Source organism: Syngnathus floridae, chromosome 4 (genome assembly GCF_059516105.1).
Source record: "Syngnathus floridae isolate MCC-2025c chromosome 4, RoL_Sflo_1.0, whole genome shotgun sequence".
In the NCBI taxonomy this organism is placed as follows: domain Eukaryota; kingdom Metazoa; phylum Chordata; class Actinopteri; order Syngnathiformes; family Syngnathidae; genus Syngnathus; species Syngnathus floridae.
The window spans coordinates 14,655,205-14,671,243 of NC_142416.1; the positions used below are offsets into that span (position 1 = coordinate 14,655,205).

Genomic DNA, 16,039 nt, shown 5'->3' on the forward strand with positions numbered 1-16,039 from the left:
ACGCACGCACACGCACGCACGCATACACACACACTCCACATACATGTTCTCTCCTACTTTTTTCTTCACTAACTCATTCTATTTTTCTCTCTCTTTCTCTCTGACACACACAAACACACGTTCTGTGCTTCTCTTACACGCACACCCACCTAGCCACCGACACACACGCCCCCCCCCCCCCCCACACACACACACACACAGGCAAGCGCTCACACAAACACGAACACACTCGCAAACACTCACTGGCATGTACGCACCCAGTATTCTGCTTGCTCTACCCCCTCCCAGTCTGTCTGCCTGTCTGTCTTTCACACATACGCGCACACACACACGCACAGCCCCCCCCCCCCCCCACACACACACACACTCTTTCCTGCCCTTGCTCCCCTTCTCTTTTTTCATCTCTCTATCTGACACACATACACCCACAGTAACAGCACACACTGACATGCGCAGAAGCACAGAACCACAGAAGCACACACACACACTTACACACGCACTTTTTCTCTCAGACTTTTTCTCTGGACACACACACACATGCACATGCACACACACAAATACTTTTCCACAGGCATTCTGATTGCCACTCCTTTCCTAAGAACCACACTCAAGTGAAAAGATGCAGGCACACACACTCGCACGCACGCACACGCACTCACAAACACACACGATTGCGGTGCTTGTGTTGGTGAGGAAGTCAAAGCCTTACATCATCCTTACCTCAACCGCATTTCAACCTCAACTTTGGAACAAAGTCTTTTTAACCTTCAAACTGACTTCTATAAGTCAGTCAGCGGAGGTCCATCCACAAATGATAAGTCAGAGGTGCATCTTGTATGCTTGCATTGGCCCAAAGCAGCATTGCACTCTTAAAATTCCACATTAAAACAAAAATCAAAATGCTATTCTTTCAACACCCAACTGAGACATACACACACACATACACAGAAAGATATGAGAGGCTACCCAAATTAATGAGAGGGATCTATTTATTTCAACCCATACATATCCAATCAATAATAAATACAATTCCAAACAATACCAAACATTTGCATTCAAACCATAACCTGCCATCGGACGTACTGTGCAAAAGGCTCCCCATCAAATTAATATTTGGGTTTGTTTGTTTGTTTGTTTCAGCAATGCTATTAAAGCCAACTAGAATGTCACTCAGTCGCGAATACATCTGCGCTAAACTATTAAAGGGGGCGTCAACCTTAAAGTTTTCTTTACAATAATATGTTGTACCTGCCCCCACTAAACACGGCATTCTGAATAATATTACGTTTGTAGAATATAAGTTAAGCAGCAAAATTTACTCTGATGATCAATGAATTGGTGTCTACACCCATCCGCAATTCATATTATTTGTCATGACATTGACAATTTGCAATCTGAATACATTGATGTTAAATATCACACTTTGGAACCACTGGAGTTTTATCACTCAAGTGCAGGACTGGGATTATCATTTCTTGACCATTAAATTTAAAAAATGGAGGGTGATGTCACAGACCGGCATTTATAAATAATTTCTTTTTCAGGCAACCATGTGAATAAATGACATTAATCAAACATTTAATGATCATAACAGTCTTTACGATGTGACAATCCCTTTATGCCTTGATCATCTGTCTTGGATGAACAACACATCATGATCTGTGTCGTGAAAAAAATAATGCTTGGTTTCAACTCAACAAGTAGTCATCTAACATGTATGGATTTTTTCGGCTATATGTTGTGTATGGTAATTTTGTTTTGAGATATTTCTCTGTATAGTAAGTGCAGTCACATGAAAATTTCTCAGTGAAAACATCAAAATGTAATATTCCAATTAAAGCCAATGTAACCTCTGTGAAGACGGATAGCCTTAGTGAGTTTAATTCGTTCCATACAGTAAGAAAAGGAAACCAGGCAGTGTACTAAAATACATTCAGAGAGTAAACACAACAGTAACTGCACCAGGACATCAAGAAAATGCATACAGACACAAAATAACATTTTCTTAATACAGTGAAGTCAGCAGAGCAGACAAAGCTACAATATGTGAAAAAGGAAAACAATGTAGCCATGCTGGCACATGGGCTCTGAGGCTGCATGCAGACCTCTATCTGTGTGCCACACAGTTTTAAAGTAATACAAAGTCATTGCATCATTGGCCCAAGCGTGTTGACATTAGTCACCTCCAAGAAAGAATAATTCAAAATGTTTGGATCCGTGTAGTTCTAAGGTTGTAGAACATTACCTGATCTCCATTCTATGAAACTAAGCCACGGTATTATTAATCAGACTAGAATAACGTTTTCATTTTTACACTTCTCAACCATACTTTAATGGTCGTGATGGTGATACTTGGAAAGCATAGTATTTTTTCCAAGGTGGTTCTGAGAACTGCTGAATTTGATATTTCTCACCTGGAATGTAAATCAAGCCCAGTCCACTTGTTTTGTACTGTATTTTATTTATTTTTGTTAATCTATGATACTTAATTTCAGTAGTTATTAATCAATGAGTCAATAGTATTGGTAGTAATAGAGGGACCCCTTTCAAATTTAGCTTCAGGCTCCATGGAGGTGTGTTCGGAAATAACCAAGCGTGAGCTCAAGCAGAAACGATTCCATGTAATTCCAAGCAATAAACACTAGAGGGTGCTGTTACTCAAATTCCCTCTGTGCTATGTTTTATGTAGTCCCAAGATGCTAATTTGTTTGGAATGATTTATAGCCAGTGTTCAACACTAGTCGCATTACAGTCTAGACATAACTTGCTGTATTTCGTTTCAAAATGTGTCCCTTGACACAGAAAGAAAGAAAGTTCTAAAGAAAGAATAGCTCTCCAGTTTGATATCTTTTCACTAGTTTTTCAACCTGATACCATATTATGAATTGATGTTTCCCCCATGCGGGACAGTTCACTTGGGCACACCAAGATACAGTTGCGCTTGTTAAATCCTGATAGGCTTGCATTTTACATCACAGTGATAAGGATGGATAAGATCTTCAATCAAGGGCCACGCTTTTTTTTTTTTTTACTGTAACAGACAAATGGGCCAGGTCACTAAAAGGTGACTTAAAAAATTAACCTGTATGAAAAAAAATATATATACTATACTTAAACAATAAGATAATTATCTCTTAAATTCTAATCAATTAACTAGATAAAGCAGTATTTCACAAAATAACGTGTACATGAATGTAGGTATATATAATTACTGCTAACCAATTTCTTAATGAGATAAATGAATACGAAATAAATTAAATAATGAATAAATATATTTTAACAAACCCATTTTAGAGGGAAAAAACACCAGCTAACTATTACTGGACTCTTGATTATGGAAATATTGGATGGGCTGGATTTAAGAATGGAGCTAGCCATATGTGGCCCATAGTTTGCCCACCTAAATGTTAGGTTCGTAGATAACATGACATCGTAGCAGCGAGAGTGTGTGTGTAATCCGCCCATGGATTAAACAAAAATAAAACACAACACTGTGCTGTGTATCCGTAAACAAGATCCATTTTCTATAGCACTCATCCTCAGTAGGGTCACACTGACCTGGAAAAGGTATTGTAATCTATATTATTTGGTTTGAGCATTTTGGAAACCTTGAAAAAACGAAATGTGCAAAAATATATAGATACCAAAATGAACTGAACCGCCACGCTCATCTTCACATAATTCTCATCTGTGTGGAAGTTTTCTCGCTACGATACTACCTCATCTGCGAGAGCTTCTGGTGCTCCTGTAGCGAGTGTTCCTCACTCGCTCTTTGGGGAGAGCTTGCAAGATGGCGACGGCCGTCTTGGCCCAGTAGTCCACTTCTGTGAAGACGCGGAAGATCCACAGCTTCAGCTCAAAAACGCTCAGGTTGTCCGGCTAGGGATGAGAAGGCATCGTATCAGCACCTCGTTATCTATTCAACTCTTCACAATGGTGGGAAATACCAAAGTAGCCGACTTCATGATTGTATTGTATTTCTAAGTATTTTTTTCCTGGTACCTGTATGTGAGTACTACTTATTAGTTTTCATGGCAACTTTCACTCCTTACTTTTAAAAACAGATACATGTACGTAGAAATTCCAAATGACAAAACAGACCTAGTTTTTTTCCAAGTAAATATTCCTTCAAGTTTCTTTCAGTGGTCAGTGAGAGTACTTTTGCCCCCTCTGACGATTCATTAGGTGTCAGTGTTACCATCCATTGGGGCTTACCTCCAAGCTGTCACTCAAACTTGGGGTCACCACCGCCGGACCGCCCACAGCTTTAACAAGTTCTCCAATGATGTTTATGAGAAACCACAGCCTCTCCTTCACCATTTTCCTCAGGGTTTCGTACTCCCCTGTCCCATTGCCCATCTCCTCATCCTCTTTGGCGATAGCTCGCTCCATCAAGCCTCGACACTGGAGCAGGGCCGTGTGCAAGCGCCACAGCTTGTCCGGGGTGTCCAGCTGGGAGGAAGGAGGAGGGACGGACACCAAACGACTATCCTCTATGACATCTGGGCTGAGGCTCTCCCTCTTCCTCTTTATAGGGAACAATTGCACGAAAACAAAGTAAAGACAAAAATTGACATAATGATAGAGATGAATGCTTTCAAGTCGGTTCTAACTATACGCTGTACTCGCAATAAATGTGAATGGTCGATTGCGATTGAATGGCGACCCGCCTCTCAAACAAAGTCCATCTCACTCATTATCCAACTGAGGATGAGAAGTATTGCTTTACGAATTATGATGGATAAACAGGTGAAGGGACTGAATCCTATTTTACACATTCTATCTTCAATCCCGTGCTGTAGCACAGTGTCCAATTAAATGCTTGAAATTAGCTGACATAAAACTCAAATTACACCGATGAGGATGTGTAATGTTTGCTCTTCTCAAGCAGTTCTATAGTTTTCCACCCACAAATGATTGTTGAATTAATAAAGCTCTGTCAGTAAAAACAAAGATTTACCTTTATCAGCATGTAAATGGTGCAACATCACAGTAGTTTTGTGACAAACTATGACATATTTTTACTTGCATACAAATTTACATGTTGTCACTGTCATTGGAAAAGATTTTTGTCATAAACTGAGTACATGCTTTGGATTTAGAATCTCTGTTATAGCCACCTTTATTGCACTTTGTGGTAACTTCATGATTGCTTTTAAAATGTATCCTATTTCACTGATAAAAGCAGAAAACAAATAATAAGGGTCATATGATATCTGGAGAATTCCCGAGAAAGTTTTGTGCCAAACCACTCCCTTGTTCACAAGCCAGATGCGTGAATAGCGGGAATGAGCAATAAATTGCCTGAGGATAAACTAATTGCTAAAAGAAAAAAAACGTGTAAATTGCAGGTGAAGGCGTTCATTCCCAGGCATTGGTGAAATTCTACAGGGGAAAAGACCCACACACACATTTCTTAAAGCTTCATAATATCCGGTTCACAAGAAACTCTTTATCTCTCCTTAACATGCATCCTTGTCATGGCTACAAGAAGTAGCAGTTCAAGTTCAACCAAAGTTGAAAAACAGAATGGCTGCGTAGGAGGGCATCAGTTTAAAGGATGAATCGAGTTCACTAGTAGTGAGCCTGTTGGGGCAACACCGGAGCATGCCCAGGGCATATACGGGAAATAACCACCTGCTGAGGACATGACCACTAGAGGTTCCCAAGTGCAATTAAGAGGCAACAGAAAATGGAGCCCTTTCTTTTTTTTTTTTACTATTGAGGAAAAACTCAAGACAGGGTTTGATTTGAGCTATTATGTATCAAATATTTCTTATTTTATTTATTTAAAAAAAAAAATCTTCCAGAACAGTAAATGCACTGTACTGGTTTATTTCATATTACTTTATGTATTCCTAGATGCTTAGTGCATTATCATTTGAAATGTTTTGCAAATCAACTCCATTCAACGCTTGTATTTTTATTTATTACAGTCATTATAATCCCTCTCCAATGAATGGTCGATAAAATATATTCTTGGCAAAAATAGAGAGTTCCAAACTCTAATTTTGGAGAGGGCCCCATGCATGGAGGCGTGGGCCCGGCTTTGGACAGCACACACAAGCACGTTAAATGTCTTCATTTTCCATTAAGCCCTGGTTCTCTTCCTCGCACACAAGCACACGCTCACTCGATGGAAAGTGGAGGCTAATGTAAGCTCTCACTCGTACTCACGTAAAGTTCCAGTAGGTTGGAGGCCTCCAAAAGCAAAAGTTCGGCCATAGCAGCCGCTCGGGCCGCTGTTGTCCTGCCTTGATCTGGCTGCCCGATCACGCCGCTCCGCCGGTCTGCCATATCGGACCTCCGCAAAGCTCCGGTAGACGTAAGAGCTCGATCCCACGAGGAAAGACTGAATGACGCCTGGATCACCCCGGCAACGGATTCACGGTCATTTCCAAGTGACTTCAGCCTTGCTCGAAACTTTTCTCAGTTTCAAACTCCCAAGAGCCTCTTGTATGTTTGGGGGGGAAGGCACACGTTTCCGACTCGCTCCGTGCTCTACTGCAGGATTTACGGCCAACTCTCCGCCCATTCCCCCAGGAACCTGATGCCAGCACCGAGGAATTTGGAAGGATGAGCGGGGGCGGAGAGCGGAGCTGGAGGGGAAGACGCAGCTCACTCCACAAAGCTTTTATTTATAAACTTTTTGCTGATTTACCGGTGCTGACAGAGGCTGATCAAATGGTCTAAATAAAAATCTGTTGTTACCAGGTCTTTATTTGTAAGGGGTGTGTATTTGTTATATTCCAGACAAAAAGAAAACCCCCAAAAACTAATAATAGTGGAAGCCGAGAGCAATAACGATACAGCATATCAATAAGATCCATATTTAATGTCTCTTACAAGATTAATTTATGCGTATGTATTGGGATGCCTATATGTGGTTAAATGTGAAGTCAATTCGTATGTGTTGCTGCGTAGAAGTATTTTTTTTTCATATATTTGCTATATTTATGACTTCACTGCTGGCTGTCGGTTACTGATAGACTCAGCCGCGTTCCGATTTAGTCCGTCAACGCGCTAGTGGGAATAAAATCCGTCGTAAACTGAAGACCCCCTGTGCAGTAGGTTTTATGTGATGTTGCGACATAAGGAAGCAATACCAAGCACGCACTGTAGATGTCAGTCAAGGCACCTGGAACGTAAACAACTGTAGAACAAGAAGTTAGCCGCTAACATACTAGCATATGTTCCATCGATTGAGGAAATGGCGACGATCGCGGCTGTTTATACCGTATTGCTTTGATATTTACCCCTAGAATACTAAATGTAATCCAAGTAGAGACGCTCCGTCCATCATATAACGAATAGGTTTAGACATGAACGCTCTTGTTGGATACAGCGGGTCATCGGAGTCTGACAGTGATGGAGACTCCGAGAATGTAAACAGTGATCAAGGAGGGTAAGTTAAGACATACAAATGTATGGATGCTATCTTTTGTGTTTTGGCCATTGGATACTCGATGCTAGCTATTAAATGATATACGTGATGCGCACATTGCCTCCGCGTGTAGATCACTTCATTTCGACTGAATAATAAGGCTTTTCTTCTCTGCACCTATCTGACCAAATAGCACGAGAACGGATCTCATTGATGGGGCCCCATCGGACAAGAAGACCCGTAACTTCTTGCTGGAGACTGGTTCTGCCACTAGTGAGTCTGATGAATCTGACCACGGTGACTCTGAGCCTTACAAGTCAATCAATTCAAGTAGAAGTCAGACCAGCTTGCCTACTGCCTCCTCCACGACCAGCCCTCACAAACTGCCGCCTCCTAGTCTGCAAGGCTGTTCAGAAAGCAGCGTGTTCGCCAACCCATTCAAAGCTCAGGCCGAGCGGAAGCTCAGTGCCTTGCAGAAACATGTCCCGCTCACAATGCAGGCCAAGCCCTCTCAGATAGGAGGGAAGAGGATATGCGTTTCCTACAGGAAAAGTGGAAGATGTAGATTTGGCATCAAGTGCAAATTTGCACATGACAGTGACCTCCAGACTGCAGTAATTCCCAATGACTCTCATGCAACTCTGAGTGATGAGGGGGAAGTTGGGTCACGCACAAGCAGCTCCCATAAACCCCCGAAACAGGCCGTGCAGGATGAATCAGAAGGCCAGTGGGTGAAGAAGCGGAGGGTTGGTGTAAGTGACACGCTGATGCCTCCGAAGAAAGCCATGAAGCAGTACAACATGCTGAGGAGCAAAGAACGCCACAACATGTAATGATCATGTAAACATTAGCTGTCACACTGGTTAAAAGTGGCTAATTCTCATCTGGACAACTAATAAAACAATGCATTTGTTGTTAAGACATTTATTTACAGCCTACAAATGAAGAGCTGGCTTATCTGCTTCAACAGCATCCTGACCACAAAGTCCAAACTGAAAACAACAATCTGTACAGGTTGTCACTTCAGCTGAAATCCTTGAGCGATGAAAGACGGATTAATTTACGGGACTTACAAGAACAGTCAATTTTCACGTTATATAAATAAACATTCTGGTTTTAATCCTGACAGAAGACTTTGTTATAGACGAAACAAGATGTTTAACAATTAATGATTCAGTTGTTAAAACTAAGTTCATCTTAAACTCATATGTGTTAGTGGCAGCTCAAGTCATTATATATTGTGGACTTAATAAATAAACACATGGCTTAATTAACACTTAGTCAAACCTGTTCGGTTGTTAGATTCCTACAGTGTGTTTTGGGTGTCGTTTAATTCTCAAGCTTGTATGTGAGAGGACGCATACCGGATGTTATGTTGTGACGCCAATTACTTAAAATTACGCCATCATAGTGCCTATTCATAGTAATAGCGTTACAACACTCAATTAGCATACTCACATAAAAAGCTTACAGGAATACTATGTACAAAGTTACACACAGACTTATGGTTCCCTGATATGCTATTCTAAAAAAAAGCTAACAAATATGACTATTGGTGAAACTACATAAATCTTTTAACTTTGCATGACATCATGTAGCTTCTTTCGTCTGCGTGCACCCTCGTTTCAAATGGTGATCCGCTGCACGTCTGCTGCAGTGCTGTTGGACAGGACGTCCCCTTGGTCCATTTGTTCCCAAGCTACGGTGCTCGCCCCCACCCCCTCTGTTGAATGGAAGGAGTTTGCTGGTGGAGAAGACAGCACAGGATTGTTCCCGTCGGACGCCACATGGGGCCGGGATGGAGATGGGAGCGGGGGGCCGGAGGTGGTCGTCTGCAGGGTGGTAAGATGCTGAGAGGTGGCAAGGACTGGGATCTGCTGCATGGCAGTCTGGGGCTGGCTGACAGGCTGGAAGGTCATTTGAACGATTTGTCCTTGGCTCTGTTGCTGGGAGGGGTAGGGCTGAAGAGGCTGGAGTTGAGGTTGGGTCTGAGCCACCACCGTCGGGGAGTGCAGGGCGAGTTGCGGGGGTTGTTGAACAAACTGGACGGGCATCTGGAGCTGGAGTTGAGTCTGTTGCTGGTGGTCGGCAGGCGACGGGGGGTCGATGGGGGAAAGAGCAATCGTCACCGGCACCTGCATGGTGTGGAGTGCCTGCTCTTGTCCCAGGAGAACCACCTGGTGACTGACTTGCGGGGTCATGTGACCTACCTGAGCCACTTGAGACCCGGCGTGTCCTTCCTGGCCCAGCGGCTGGACCTGCCCCTCCTGGCCGCCTCGGACCATTTCCAGGCCGCCGCATGCCGCTTCTGCTTGCGCGGGATTTACCGGCAGCTCCAGCATAGACGCGGGGGTCGTGATGAGGGCGCCGGCGTTGGCTGCGAGCGCCTCGGCTATGAGTACCTCTGGGTGACTCTTGGCTTTGTGGGCCACCACACAATCCTTTTTCTCAAACTTCTTGCCGCAAATGGAGCAGGAGAACTGATAGCTGGCGTCGGCGTCGTGCTTCTTCATGTGCCAGTTGAGGGATGCCTTCTGGCGACAGGTGAAGCCACAGATCTCACACCTATTGGGCACAAGAACATGCTCCAATCAACACGTCGGAGAAATGATGTGATTCACATCCATGCAATTTGTGGAAATGACGGTGGCACTAACTGGAGGGGCTTCTCTCCTGTGTGGATCATGCGATGCACAGCCAGATTGTGGGAACTCTTGAAGGCACGAGCACAGAACTCACAGATGTAGTCTCTCTGGTCTAAAAAATTACAAAGAAACATCAATGGCAAGACAAATAAATATCATCCACATTTCACCACCAAATGAGTACCTGTGTGGTGTTTGGCATGACGAAGTAGCTGCTTCTGAAGTCGGAAAAGTCTTCCACAAGAAGGATGAGGGCACACATACTTCTTTTTGAGCAGGTGCTGGTACTTGATATGGTGCTGGTGCAAAACAGAGCAAACACAACAGCTGGAAGGTTACATAACCGGTATTTGTATAAATCTGAATGGCCCAAAGTCACTGCCACTAACCTATGCTAAATCGGTAGCAACGTCATTACAGTAAATATTTCAGTATAAAACACTTGTAGGTCATACATTTAAACAATAAAAAATGATAAATCAACATTAATGACGACATTCAGAGCAACAGGTAAATTGTAACTACCTGCAGGTAGCGAGGGTGAGCCAGGACGGTGCCACATCCTTCAATTTCACATCGGACATACTGCACTGGAGGCTTCTTTCTGCATAGGAAACGTCATCAATGTCATCAGAGCTGGGCATACTCAAAGCTAACTCCAAGTATTAACTACTATATCTACGTATACAGTGAAAGTAATGAGGGGGAGGGGCTTAAAAGTGCAACCTTTGTAATGACCGTAACATACCTTCTTTTGGGCAGCCGTGGCGTTTTATCATCTTTTTTCCGTCGGCCCCTCCTATATAGATGTAGAACAAATTTTGGAAGTTACAATTCCGTGAATGAATGCAATTTAACAAGCTACTTTATATCTTACTTCCTCGGCCCATCTGGGTCGTCCGTTAATTCGTCTTCAAGCTTCACTTCCATCTCTGGATTCTCTAAGTTTTCAGAGCCCTCCATTATTATCTCTTCCGCCTCCTCTTTCTTGGGCGCTTTCTCTTTTTCTTTCTTGTCCTTGTGTCTCTGAAGCACTCGGCGCTTTGGCTTGGGCGCATCGCTGAACAAATGAGATAACGCAGAGTCAAAACTGAACATAGTCAGTAAAAAGATCAGTTGCATTATTTTGCAGCACATACACAACTCTTTCCGACTTGGGGTCATAGCTCTGGTCATTTAAATCGTCTCTAAAGGGAACATCTTCGTCACTGCTTATAATCTCTTCCCCGTCTGCGTCACTAAAAAAAAATATATATATATATAAATAAAACACACAACATTATGAACGATATTAATATTTCAGTCCAAGTGTTGCACTTGAGTCACGTTTACCCTTGAGGCTGTGAGACTGAAGGTGCGTTCAAGTCATTTGTGTCACCCTGAAGTTGAGGGTCCTCCTTATCTGCAAACTGACCACCAACACCTTCGCTCTTCTCTCCTCCATTTTTTCTGAAAAGGGAGCAAAAACGAAGCAGCTCAATAATGAGATACGTTGTCATCACACAATTCAAGGACTCAAAGTACATGTAAATGTACACAACAGGAGGTACACTTGCAATCAACTGAAATTAAATACAACAGCCACCCCCGCCCAAAAAAAACAAAGCAGTTTAAAAAGATAACAGTTCGCGGTGGTGTACAACTGCACTATATTGTACAGATTATATTGTATAAAACCATAACCATTTCTAAATACGGTAAGATAAACGTAAACAGCTTTCAGAACGACGCAGCACAATTCTCTTAAATCAGCCCATTTATTATTAAATAATATAAGAACTGAATTTTTACACCAACCCAAGGGCACCTAACGGTAATTAATGGCGGTTAAAAAAATGGCCCACAAGTTATGCACGTTAAGTGTGTGTTTGTTTGTACACATGCGCTTTGATGAACAGATGATGCTTGAGTAGTTTTGGTTTTTAATCTCCAGTCAACCTACAAGACAGATTTTAGTATTATATCTGAAACTAAATCTTGTAATGGAAATCAAGTTGCTAATCTATACAAAAAGCAGAATACTTCAAAAGTCCTACTCACATTTTGCTTATTCATCATATTTGTAAAGACAAAAAGCTTTCCCAGCGAAACCAACTTGAGGAATCTACGTTCTGTAAATCTGAACTCATTTTAAAGAGCAAAATAAACTTACATGTCATACTTTTCTTTAACGTTCGCCTCCCCTGAAGCGGCTAAGAAACAAGAAGAGAAGGCATCAGTAAATACAACCCAAATCCACCGTCTTTAAAAAAACACTAATTCTTTTCCCGGTGCATTTCATTATTTTCCGTTTGTTGAGTCTGTCAACGCCCGTGTCATATTTGGAGTAGCAATCAGCTTAAGGTTGCCGTAAGCTCACACTGACGCCAACAGGTTGCTCACCAGCTTGATGCTCTATTCCGAGCTCAGTTTTGCACACTGGCTTGGCAGAGCAGCGGACGGCCCTGCCGGATGGAGGCTTGGCACGACTCTGGGCTGGAGAAAGCCTGGAAACAGGAGCTGGGGAGGAGGAACCATTCAATATTATTTTCATGCCCAGCATGATACTCTATACTCTCCTATACACTAAAAATTAAGGTGACATTTCAGGATGAATCCAAAATGATCTTTTCAGGTGAACTTACCTTGTCTAACAAACATTTGAATGCATCAGAATCAGCTTTATTGGCCAAGTTTGTGCATGCCGAACAAGGAATTTGACTGCAATAAAGCTTTAGAGGGACTGGAAGAGTCACAGAAAGGCAGAGTTGCAGATGTCTTTGAAATTGTATTGTGGTTGTGTTTTTTGCCATTCAGCTCATTAGAGAAAAGCATGGACATGAACATAGTAAATTCTAGTTGAATCCTGAAATTCCATCTCAAAGCTGAATCTGCCAACGATTTTTTGAGTCAAGTAAATAAATCAGATTTTAAAACACTGATTTTGTGTCACATGAATGCAAAGGTTACAAAGAATTCAATTACCTTCAGCATTAGTGGTGGCTTTCTTGGGTTCCTCTGCAGAGCTACATGAAGAACAGAAGATGCTGTCATTCAACTAATTGTTGTGGCAACTCAGACATTCATCAGGAACAGTGAGAGGTTAAGTAAAAAATATTCTTTATAATGTGTTCTATGCACCACTAGTCAAAACATGGCACATGGTTACCATCAGGCAGTGATGGAAAATGAAGCTCTAAACCTGCTTCATGAACCAGTTGCTGTAGTTTTGAATCCTCTAGACTAGGTGGTACTGTGTTCAACAGCGGGCTGAAAGTACACACTTTATTTAAATCAAAAGCGCCATCTAGAGGCAAATATTATAACAACTGGTTCATGAAGTAAATTTGAAGCTTCATTTTCTCATCACTACCATCAGGTAGCGGTACAGACTGCTGTCACAACACCCTTCGGCCTTTATACCATCCTTGCTTGTCCACATGGATGACATCCTGTTGCCAGCACAGATGCAGAGAAATTCCTGACACACCCTTCCTGCTCTAATTTGGCACTGTTGATGATTATCCGATAAATAATTAATTTGGCTATTTCTTGGAGTGTGTGTGGGGGGTCTGTAGTGAGCCACAAGGGAGAACCATTCACCAGGAATCTGTACCTTTAAGGGAGAGGAAGGACTTGACATGTTTCTTGGGTTTCAAAGGAATTATAGACATGAAAACGTGAAATATAGTCACTTGCTGCGTGCTGCGTAAACAATCAATTTGGTGTGGAGAGTTTGTGGGACGAAGCTCGCCTTCATCTCATTATTTACCGAATTTCCACATTGTCTTAATAAGCCAGGTAAGTTCCGCCCCACCCTCCCCATGCAGAGAAGGGGACGCATTGTATGCTGAAGGAGCGTTGTTGACGTTAAACGATGTTAATAATTCCCAACATGTCCTGATTAATAATGGTGGTCAAACTTACTCTCCGCCTTGCGGGCTGTCACCTGCGACGCCATCACCAGCTTCCACCGACCCCGAAGAGTCACCGTTTTTCCTCCGACGAGAGTTGCAAACTTTCCTCCGCTTGCTGGCCCCGGCGTCCGGACTGTCCTCGTCTTCGTCCTCTTCACTTTTGTTGTCCTTAAGCCAGGCCGGGACAGCCCTGGTCGAGCGGTCGCGTAATACCCTTCCAGAGCCTTGCGTAGCTCCATTGACGGCCGCTTGTGTAGCGGGGTCGCCGGATCTCGTGCGGGTGGTTCCCCGATCCCTGAGCCCTCGCCGCGGGGTGACAGCCGCACTAGCGGCCGGGGTCTGCTCTGCGGCCTTGTTCTCCACCAGCTCTCTGCCTTTATTTACATCCTCAATTCGGTCGTTCGTCGCTTCCATCACCAAGAACGCTCTCAGCCCGTCTTCAGTTCCACAGAAAGTCCAAAGGGTTTACTTGTAAAAGGAGGAATAGCGCACATCTAGTATGGAGACATTTTGATGTCGGGGGGCCTTTATCCGACTGTGGGGCATTTTCTGCAAATGCGCCAGGCTCATCGCAAATGATACACATCGATTTATTGATGGCAAAATGAAAAGTTTTCTCAATTATCTATTCAGAAATAACCCGATATAACCTTAAAGAAGCAGCCACCGTTTTCGCGTTCTTAAAGCTATAGTAAACCTACTTTCTTCGAGCGGCCCTGGAGCGCGACCATTTTGTGCGCTTTGTTGCGTCTCCTTTAAGCCAAATACAAACCAAGGGGGAACGTTAAGGAGAGCTGCTGCGCTTTAGCAGCAACACAAATCACCTGGATCCAGTTGCTCTGTTTAACACCGGCCCGCAGTCCGATGGTGCCAATTATAGATCTGCGAAAAACAGCAGCAGCCGTGAGGAGCGTAGAGCATGGTGGGAATTGGAGTTCACATTGTGGAAACAGTAATTCATTTTCCTGCCCTTTGAACAGATTTTCATTTTTTGTTGTTGTAATTATTCTCCAATGTTTACATGAATTTTATATTTAAGAATGAATGTTGTCAATACTAACCTAAGACGCAATAAAAGGATACAATATACATGCGTATCATTACTGTATTTTGTTTAGCAATATTGTGTTGAATTTTCCTTTAAAATATTTGTTCCCCCACAATACTATCAACGATAATATCCGTGGAGCCAAAATGGCTGACAATAACAACCTGCACCAATTTTGCGCCGATCAAAATAACTGTTGCTACAGTTTTGTCTAGTGGCCACTAGATGGCGTTACTGACTATCAAATCTGTGCTGGCCAAGTTCATGTCATGCGCATCTGTGGCAAAAATACAAGCACCTACTTTGGTAAAAGCATACGTATTGTGAAAAAGAAGAACTTTGGTAAAAGTAGAAGTAGGGCTATTGATTCAACTGTGGTACATCAGTAAAATAAACAAATAACTAGGTATCCTACTTTATTGGCTTACTGAATGCGAATCAAACAGGTGCTGTATAAAAGGCAACAACATGTACCATGTTTGCTTTTTACCCTCCGATCTCATTATTTGGGTAAAAGGAAAAAAACAGAAATGCATTCTGAATGAGCTGCATCTGTTTTGATACTCTTTTGAGAGCATTTAAAAAATCAAATCTCCTGGAGCATGGATAGGCTTCTAGTCTGCTTGGAGAAAGACAGTGACTACTGTACACTAACAGCAACAATTTTCTTCATCATCAATAAAGCTCCACTATCTAAAGATGTTATCTGCAGCTAACTTCTCTTCCTCAATAAAAATCTTTTTTTTTTACAGTGTGTCATCGCCCATTCAGGTTGGAAAAAAAAAGCCAGTTGGACAAAATGAGGATGACACACAAGGTAACAGTCATCTGACAAATAAAACTTAACCAAAGTAACAAAGTATTTATACTTCAATTCTTTCCACCACTGCCCAACAGTTTGTAAAAGTAAGTTGGAAAATGTCTCAACAATATACCGTATAATATGTTATTTGCGTATTATATTGCTGTCTCAAGCTTTAAATTAAAAAATCTGCATATTTTCTTGTGGGTTCCCACATTAACACAAGACTGTGTAGTGTCAGCTGACAGATGGTGACAAAGTTAA

The 16,039-nt window shown here is 42.4% G+C and overlaps 3 protein-coding genes across 4 annotated transcripts; 1 reads left to right on the forward strand and 2 right to left on the reverse strand.

The window, feature by feature from the left end:
* Window positions 1-971: 971 nt before the first annotated feature.
* cntf (ciliary neurotrophic factor) lies at window positions 972-6,625 on the reverse strand. 2 transcript variants are annotated; one of them, XM_088372393.1, is made up of 4 exons: window positions 6,178-6,625; window positions 4,216-4,527; window positions 3,720-3,879; window positions 972-3,608 (listed from the first exon to the last, which is right to left on the reverse strand). In XM_088372393.1, the coding sequence occupies exons 1-3, from the start codon at window positions 6,295-6,297 to the stop codon at window positions 3,721-3,723; spliced, it is 591 nt and encodes a 196-aa protein (XP_088228519.1). In that variant the 5' UTR covers window positions 6,298-6,625; the 3' UTR covers window positions 972-3,608; window position 3,720. The 2 variants fall into 2 exon arrangements, with proteins under 2 accessions (XP_088228519.1, XP_088228518.1); XM_088372392.1 differs by having other exon boundaries at window positions 972-3,879; window positions 6,178-6,622.
* Window positions 6,626-7,112: 487 nt separating this feature from the next.
* Window positions 7,113-8,658, forward strand: LOC148399346 (uncharacterized). The gene is made up of 2 exons (XM_088372391.1): window positions 7,113-7,405; window positions 7,578-8,658. The coding sequence occupies exons 1-2, from the start codon at window positions 7,323-7,325 to the stop codon at window positions 8,215-8,217; spliced, it is 723 nt and encodes a 240-aa protein (XP_088228517.1). The 5' UTR covers window positions 7,113-7,322; the 3' UTR covers window positions 8,218-8,658.
* On the reverse strand, window positions 8,293-14,776 carry zfp91 (ZFP91 zinc finger protein, atypical E3 ubiquitin ligase). The gene is made up of 12 exons (XM_088372374.1): window positions 13,936-14,776; window positions 12,994-13,034; window positions 12,412-12,528; window positions 12,182-12,221; window positions 11,362-11,478; window positions 11,169-11,267; window positions 10,907-11,089; window positions 10,778-10,828; window positions 10,555-10,633; window positions 10,214-10,328; window positions 10,042-10,141; window positions 8,293-9,949 (listed from the first exon to the last, which is right to left on the reverse strand). Exons 1-12 carry the CDS (start codon window positions 14,337-14,339, stop codon window positions 9,010-9,012), a joined length of 2,286 nt encoding a protein of 761 aa, XP_088228500.1. The 5' UTR covers window positions 14,340-14,776; the 3' UTR covers window positions 8,293-9,009.
* Between the last annotated feature and the right edge of the window lie 1,263 nt (window positions 14,777-16,039).

Coding starts and splice junctions, on each gene's coding strand:
- zfp91 (XM_088372374.1), bottom strand. CDS start 14,339: ATGGAAGCGACGAACGACCGAATTGAGGATGTAAATAAAGGCAGAGAG. Junction 11,090..11,168: donor CCCAAGTCGGAAAGAGTTGT/GTATGTGCTGCA, acceptor TCATTTGTTCAG/CGATGCGCCCAAGCCAAAGC. Junction 10,329..10,554: donor CTCACCCTCGCTACCTGCAG/GTAGTTACAATT, acceptor GTTTTGCACCAG/CACCATATCAAGTACCAGCA.
- cntf (XM_088372393.1), bottom strand. CDS start 6,297: ATGGCAGACCGGCGGAGCGGCGTGATCGGGCAGCCAGATCAAGGCAGG. Junction 4,528..6,177: donor CCAACCTACTGGAACTTTAC/GTGAGTACGAGT, acceptor TTCCCTATAAAG/AGGAAGAGGGAGAGCCTCAG. Junction 3,880..4,215: donor GTTTGAGTGACAGCTTGGAG/GTAAGCCCCAAT, acceptor TCTCATCCCTAG/CCGGACAACCTGAGCGTTTT.
- LOC148399346 (XM_088372391.1), top strand. CDS start 7,323: ATGAACGCTCTTGTTGGATACAGCGGGTCATCGGAGTCTGACAGTGAT. Junction 7,406..7,577: donor GTAAACAGTGATCAAGGAGG/GTAAGTTAAGAC, acceptor CTGACCAAATAG/CACGAGAACGGATCTCATTG.